Source organism: Mastomys coucha, unplaced genomic scaffold, assembly GCF_008632895.1.
Source record: "Mastomys coucha isolate ucsf_1 unplaced genomic scaffold, UCSF_Mcou_1 pScaffold21, whole genome shotgun sequence".
NCBI lineage: Eukaryota > Metazoa > Chordata > Mammalia > Rodentia > Muridae > Mastomys > Mastomys coucha.
Window position 1 is genome coordinate 144,053,060 of NW_022196904.1, and position 8,129 is coordinate 144,061,188.

The window sequence follows — 8,129 nt, forward strand, 5'->3', positions numbered from 1 at the left end:
CTTGTAAAACTCTATTACAGATTTCTTTACAGCATCTCCCATTCTTTCCTCATGCAGTACTTTCTGTGCTATTTAAGAAATACACAGCAGGGCTGATGAGATGGCTCAGTGGGTAAGAGCACTGTCTTCTCTTCCAGAGGTCTGAGTTCAATTCTCAGCAACTACATGGTACCTCACAACTATCTGTAATGGAATCTGATGCCCTCTTCTGATGTGTCTGAAGAGGGCAACAGTGGACTCACATACATAAAATAAAATAAATAATTCTAAAAAAGGAAAGAAAGAAAGAAAGAAAGAAATACACAGCAAGCACACTTAGGAATGGTGGAAGACAAGGGGATAGCAAAGTAGAGAATTCAAACCTAGGCTTGATCCTGGTCAAAAGACACCAATGGGAAGTGCTTTATTGATTTCTGTCTATAATGCAATACTGATGAATTATTGGTGACTCTGAGGTTATTGTTAATGTGCTTAAAGTGATGTAATGAAGCAAATATACACATTTTCACATTTAGTAGCAATCTCAAATATGTACAATTTTATTACCTATAAAACCTCTCTAAACACGTATCTACTAGTTTGGGTCCTCTGACATACATTTCATTTTCTTCCCCCTTTCTTGCTCCTAGAAAACATTGTTTTGTTTTATATTTCTATCTATTTGACCTTTTACATTCTACATACAAGCCTGTATGTACAATCATGCAATATTTTTCTTCTATTTAATTTTATACAATGTCCTTTAGGTTCATCTATATTGAGTTAAAAATCAAGATCTGTTTCTTCTCTGAGGCCAAATTTATTCCAGTGTTTATGTCAGCCATTATAGTTTAATTTTACTAATTAATTTACTCATCTATAGATAATTTGGTTATTTATATATTTTGGCTATGTAAATAACAGTGTGAGGAACATAGGGCCACAGACTTCTTTACTATGTGTCAATTTCATTTCCTTCACAGCAGAGAGGGACTGCTGGGTCATATGGTAGTTCTCTTTTTCATTTCTTTGGAAACCTTCATATTGTTTCTCATGATGAGTACACCAACCTGCACACCACTGGCAGTTTACTCTGGTTTCCTTTCTCTATACTTTTGCCAGCATTTGCCTCAGGCTGTGATGGGTACGAAGGACTATCTCATAGTAATATTGGTTTGCATTTTCCTGATGATTAATGAGTTTGAGCACCTTTTGTACACTTGATGACTGTTAGTCATCTTTAGAGGAATGTCTATTCAGGCTTCTTGGTTATCTTTAAAACTTTCCATTGAGTATGACTTATAATTTTAAATTTCTCTATTAAAATGCATGCTATGGCTTTATAGCTATGTTCTGAAGTTTCTCTAATTTAATTAACTCTTAATTGGAGCCATGTCCATTGCTTTTCTTCATATACTTGAGAAGAAATAGGTTATATATGTGTGTATACATGTATGCATGTATGTATGCATACATGTATTTATTTTTTTAGGTGACCAAAATGAAACAGATACACAATACAAAGAGGACTTATTTGAAAATTTAGAGTACTCCCTGTCTCTGGTTTTTAAACTCATATTAAATATATTAATATGTATAATTGCATCCTCTGGTATGTTATATGTAACTTAATGTTTATTTGATTCTTTTACTTTTCCTTATTCTATCTGTAGTGAGGTCCAAGATCCAAAAGAATCAGTACTACCTCCCAAAACCTCAGCAGCTGCTCAGTTGGATGAGCTCATGGCCCACCTGAGTGAAATGCAGGCCAAGGTGGGTACTGTCTGAATTATGAAGTCTCTGAGTTCCAGAGAGGCACGAAGTTAGCTTGGTAGTGGTCAGTCTTCATCCCCTGCTTGGGAATTTTAAGGTGTTATTCATTTTCTTAGACTACATTTAATTCAGTGGAGAAACTCATTTGTGTGTGAAAGATAACATGGTACAATGTTATGGCCTTGATCTGGAGGATCTCGGATTGTTCTTGGTACAGTCATAGGACTCTGCAGTATTTTTAGAAGAAAAGGATGGTGATTTTCCAATGAGTGGAGTAAAGGCAGGGGGATTTTGAGAGGTTAAGCAGATTTCACCAGAGCAGTTGTGATGGGAGTTAGAATGGACACTTGAAGAATAGATGAGGCCTAGATACATACTGATAAGAGTTGGAAAGTCCCAAGGGCACTTAAGGCATGATCATGCAGAAGGGCTGTTGAAGACACATGACTGAGCAGGACAAAGAGGCCAGTTAGCAGTCTGGGATGGAGCAAGGGAAGCCAAGGTGGGAAGGATAAGTTCTGAGCCCATACGGAGATAAAATCTGCTCTTTGTTCTTGTCTGTAGAGTGAAAATGGCAAACTCATGAGTACTGGCAGAAAGCAGAAACCAGATAAGGAGCCTTAAGCATTTATCAAGGAAGTAGATCTAGAATTCTTTGTGTGTGTGTGTGTGTGTGTGTGTGTGTGTGTGTGTGTGTGTGGTTTTTCCGAGGCACTCTGTGTAGCCCTGGCTGTCCTGGAACTCACTCTGTAGACCAGGCTGGCCTCAAACTCAGAAATCCACCTGCCTTTGCCTCCCAAGTACTGGGATTAAAGGCTTGTGCCACCACGCCCAGCAGATCTAGAATTCTTAATACAGAGAATCTAACCATTTTAAACCTTATTGGAAGTTAAGATGCATACCCATGAAATCAGTATGAAATGTTTAAGGGAGACTGTTAAAATGTATGTGTTAAAAGGGGGCAGGGACAAGATATGAAACTCTCAAAATCCTAGCACATAGTTGTTGGAGGGACAGATGAATAAATGTCACAGACAAGGTTCTCTGATGGCTAATACTTTACAATTAGCTAATATCTATGCTAAAGTTGAATGAATTGACACTTTGCACTGCATACTTAACAATGCTAGAACAACAATCATTAGGAAATTTATGCTGTGTTTTCTGATTGATTTAAAGTGTATCTTGGTATATTTAAAATTTAACTTACAATGTATGTTTTAGAAATAATCCATATACATTGTATAAAAATCAAAAGTACAAAAATATCTACAGTAAAACCATTTCCATGTCTTAAGTCTCGGATTGTCCCATTCTGCCCCCTGCTGGTCATCAGAATATACTGCATCTTACATATGTATCCAGATGTATTTTAGAATATGCAAGCAAAAAGATGTAGATATGAAGAATATTCTTACTTAGTTATTTTTCAAATGTAAAATTAGTAACTATTTTGGTACTTCTAGATGTTAACCCTGTGAATGGATAACTCACAAACACTAATCTCCATTATATAAAACAGGAAAGAATTTTGTTTAAGGATCAATTTTTTGAGGGAAATAAGCTTTTGCATGGTAAAATAATATGAGGCTATTCCAGACAGTAAAGATTGAATAACTAGAGGCCTGTAGGCAGATATTGTCTGAAAAATTCAGGAGAATGTTGGGAGCCTGCCTGTTTCAACAGTGAGGCTTCTAACTGTGAAATAGAAGATGTAGTTGGGAAGACCAAGTGAGGGTAGTTGGGTGTGAAGCTTTGAATGTCGGTTTGATGATAAACAATTGATGGGGAGACAGGGGAGAGACACTGTATCTGTCTGATAAAATAATCATTAAGTAGCTAGATGGTAGCAGCAGCCCATGATGAAAAGGACATGAAATGTTGAAGGGAAAAGGTATGTGTGTGTGTGTGTTAGGCTGGCTTGAATGATTTGTAGTAATTGGTTTGGATCAGTATTTGAATAAATCTAATCCATAGGTAGTCTCACTACCCTCTCTCTTAACTGGCCTCAAATACCACACACATCATTACAAAGTATTCCTCCACATTTGGTTTCCTCAGTCTCAGATCAGCTGCATGCCAGTCACACTCAGCACCTTGTTAGATGAGATACATTTTTTCCGTAAAGGACCTAGATAATCTTTTCTTTTCTCCATACAGTCTTCTGTGTGTTCAGTCTTAGGTCTTCTGCTCTGGCTCTGTTGATCCTGTAACTTTCCTTTTAATATGCCAAATGGTTTCATCCTTTGGGCCTTCTCTCTCTGGAATGACAATCTCACTAATGCCAGTATTTCTGGATTCTTGAGTACATATGCTCAAGTATGCTTCCTCAGAGCCAACTGTCCTTAGTCAATTGGTACTTAGCACACTACACTCCAGCACATTAATCTCATAACGTATATCTTATCTTTATCTGACATGAAACATGTTTATTACCTGCCATTCAGAGAATGAAAATTCCTTGAGATTAGAAACTCATTATTTTTATATATTTCTTTATAACAAATTCTTAGTATTCTGAGTGGAACAAATTTGGCAATTAATAAATAAATAAAAGGAAGAAATAACTAGTTTTAACCTAGGTCACTGTAAGAGCTACAAAGACTTCATACACTCAACTTTTGGCAGCCAGAAGATTTACAAATAAATGCCAAATCAGATATCATTTTGGCCAAGGAATTTAAAATGAAATAGAAATAAAAGTGTTTTTATTCATGTTTATGTTGGGTGTCTCCAGCACTTGAAGGAAGGTTAGGGGAAGACAAGATTGGTCATTGGATATGAACTGATAGGTTATATAGCAGATGTCAAAAAGAATAATGATGAACAAAGGCTGATTTCTCTTTGTGGTTCTTTCCTTGTCCCAGGTTTCGGTGAAAGCAGATATCAGCAGGGAACCTTTGCCAGACCAGCAGGATCACAAGGCATCTCTGGACTCAATGCTTGGAGACTTGGAACAGGAACTACAAGATCTTGGGATTGCCACAGTCCCCAAGGGCTACTGTGCTTCCTGCCAGAAACCAATTGCTGGGAAGGTGGGGTGATCTAGGATGTCAGGCCAATAGCATCTGTGTTTGTGGGTGTCCAAGGATGCCTCTTTCTATTTATATTATAAGATGTTGGAGTACTTGTTACTGGCTGCTTATAGTAATATGGGCACTGAACTGAGTGTTTTATAAGTACTCCTGCATTTAATACTTGAATCAACCTGTTAAGGAGGTTTTATTAGAGTACCGTTTGCAAAAGCAAGGAAGTCAAGAGCTCAGTGACATTAGCTGGCAAGTCCAAGGTCTAGTAAGTAAGAAGCAAAGGGAACATTTGAGTCCAGGACAGTCTAGCTTCCCAGTTTGAATTCTTAATCATTTTTTATTCACTGCCACTACTGCAATTATCTTTTTCACTGCTCCCTTTCTTCAGACATTCTTGGACTTAGCTTTACTTGATGCAATTTCAGCTAAATGTAAATTTAAGTTAGAGATACTGGGAATTACTCTGAATCATTATGACCAAACCCATAAACAGAGCTTTCTGATCTAACTCCAGAAGGATGAGAGACAAGGAGCTCAAATCTGAGGAGTAGTATCTGCCTGGCTTCTTGATCAGTCTGGTTGTTACATCTCTCTTACTACCCTTTAAGCATGGTCATAGATAGACTTAGTGCAACCTAGGTCTGAGCCTTGTAATTATATAACCCAGGAGGTGCTGTCTATATGAAATGCAGCATGCAGAGTGCTCTCTAGAGGTACATTCTGCTGCACTGCCATGTCAGGCTCTATGATGTTCCTAGGTGATCCATGCTCTGGGGCAGTCCTGGCACCCAGAGCATTTTGTCTGCACTCACTGCAAGGAGGAGCTTGGCTCCAGTCCCTTCTTTGAACGGAGTGGCCTGGCCTACTGCTCAAAAGACTACCACCACCTGTTCTCTCCACGCTGTGCCTACTGTGCTGCTCCCATCACAGATGTAAGTAAAGTCCCACCCCTGCCAGCTTTCACATATTGTCTGACCATGCATGAAGTGCCCTGGGCACGCTTTACAACTCTGAAGCCTTCTAATACCTCTGTGTCCTGTTTTCAGAAAGTGCTGACAGCAATGAATAAGACATGGCACCCAGAGCACTTCTTCTGCTCTCATTGTGGAGATGTGTTTGGTGCAGAAGGTAGGAGGGGGCTACAGCCAACCGAAAGGGAGGAGATGGGAAGGCCAACAGCACTGTTCCTTGGGGACTGCTGTCTGCTGAGTTTTGTTTCTCAGCACTGTCACAAGTCCATTTCACACCTAGATGCCATCTCTGTACCTTTCCCCAACATTACTAAGTTTTGTTTATATTGATTTTTTTTTAAAATTAAAGAAGTAAAAATTCATCATTTAAAAACAGACTGTGGCCTCAGTAGATAACTTGGTAGGTGAAGCATTTGCTGTACCAATATGAAGAAGGCCCAAGTCTGAATCCCTAGGACATGCTTAAAAGCTAGGCCTGGAGCACATGGCAGCAGGTGTTCACCAGGGATGTGAGGTGAAGAATCCCTGGAAGCCCGAAGGCCAGCCAGCCTCATGCACACTCTGCAACCAAGAGACTGTCTCCGGCATGGAAAGAGAGGACTGCCACCCGAGGTTGTCATGACCCATATACACGCACGCTATACTCACAGAAACTGCTCCCCCCACCCCTGCACCCTTCTCTCCCCACAATGTGTTCATATCACTTAAATACATGAACCCATTGTTTCCCCTTGGAGTTAACATCTGAATTTCTTTCCTCTATCTGTCCTTATCACTAATTTACCTGATAGAACTGTGAGATTCTTTTCAAAACACAGCTGTATCTGATAATGCATCCTGTTCATTTTATTTGATTGGTGATTTGGCAAGAGAGGCCCACCCTCCTGCTCCAAGCTGAAGTGCTTTCTGTCTTCCTGCTAAGCAGCAGTCACTCTGCTCCTTCTCCCCAAATTACCCCTGGAATCTGCTGTTGCTACCTTTCTCTTCAGATCCTCTGTGTTCTGATCCCTGTTTTTTGCTAACTCCATACATGTACAATGTGTGTCCTGACCCTATAACCTATAAGCTTCCTCCTCAGTCTCTCATCTGCCTCACTTTACCCACTTGCTTCTGACAAGGATCCTTTTCACACTGATGACTTTTTGTTGTTGATTTGGGAGAACTTTTTAGTTTTTTAGTGTTTGTTTGCTGGTTGGTTTGATTTTTGACCCACTGATTTTAAACAGGTGGGAGAGCCTGGGCAGGGCAGAAGTGCAGCTCCAGGGAAGCTATCATTTGCCAGCTTTTCTTAATTGCATTTTCCGTTGCCAGTGGAGAACTCAACTTAGTTCATAGGTGTGCTAGAGCATCCTGAGCTTCTACTAAATCGTTTCAAGTAATCCCTGTGTTTTGTGACAGGGTGGGGCATCTGATCTTCTAATGGCTTTTGAGACTTTGAGCCAATCTTGTCCCAAACTTTGCATTCAGTTCCTAGAGTGCTCATGCTGAGGACCCCAACAATGAAATGGGTGTTTCTTTCAGTCTTACTTCTGTCACATTAGAGGCCACTCCTATAATTTATGTAAAAACAAACAGAACTCTTACTGATATTTTTATAGGACATTCCCCTCCCCCTTTTTTCTGATCCTTTTATAATTTAGATGATTCCTTACATGTTTTTATCCTGTCACTGCCCTTAACTTGCCTGAAATTAGAAGTCTATGGGAATTATGTTAATATATAGTGGGGACTGTTTGCACTTGTAATTTGTAAGATGTAATTCCTCTTCCATAGTTGAAAGGTTTTCATTAAGATTTTATTCTCATTTTTTATAATATCCAAATTTTTATTCCATTTTTATTTTGTGTGTGAGTTTGAACATACTATGATGTATATGTCGAGGTGAGAAGACAAGTGTGAGTTAGTCTCTCCTGCCATGTGGGCCCCAGTGATTGAGCATAGGTCCTCAATCAGCCCGAGCTGTTTCATCAGCCCTCTTTTATCTTTTCTATGTGACCTACTTTTAGCTGCTTGCAAAGAATTTTTTTCTGAATTGTCTTGACACTCCCCCCACTTTTGTTTTGTTTTGTTTTGTTTTGTTTTTGGAGCGCAGTGCCATGTAGCTCAGGTTGGCTTCAGACTTAATCCTGACCCTCTTCCCTATACCTCCCAAGTGCACACATGCATATAGATGCTGGCGGGCAAGTTAGGTTTTAGTCCTCAGCTGCCTTATTTGTTTGTTTATTTGTTTGTTTGTTTTTGAGGTAAGGCCTGAAAGCTTGCCAGGTAGAATTGGCTGTTTGTCTATTAAGATACCGCTTGTCTCTGCTTCACAGATGATACAAACGTGTGTGTCTCAGTGTCACCATGGCTGCTTTGTTTCTCTGTTTTTTTTTTT

At 39.4% G+C, this 8,129-nt stretch overlaps 1 protein-coding gene across 4 annotated transcripts in view; it reads left to right on the top strand.

Annotated features, from left to right (window-relative positions):
• The window catches only part of Lpxn (leupaxin), a 33,216-nt gene that overhangs the window by 20,797 nt on the left and 4,290 nt on the right, over positions 1–8,129 (top strand). For all 4 annotated transcript variants that reach the window (XM_031389811.1, XM_031389812.1, XM_031389810.1 and 1 more), the window contains 4 exons: positions 1,653–1,752; positions 4,620–4,787; positions 5,540–5,713; positions 5,828–5,909. In XM_031389811.1, coding sequence (XP_031245671.1) covers positions 1,723–1,752; positions 4,620–4,787; positions 5,540–5,713; positions 5,828–5,909 — 454 coding nt within the window. In that variant the 5' untranslated portion in view covers positions 1,653–1,722. The remainder of the gene's footprint in view (positions 1–1,652; positions 1,753–4,619; positions 4,788–5,539; positions 5,714–5,827; positions 5,910–8,129) is intronic.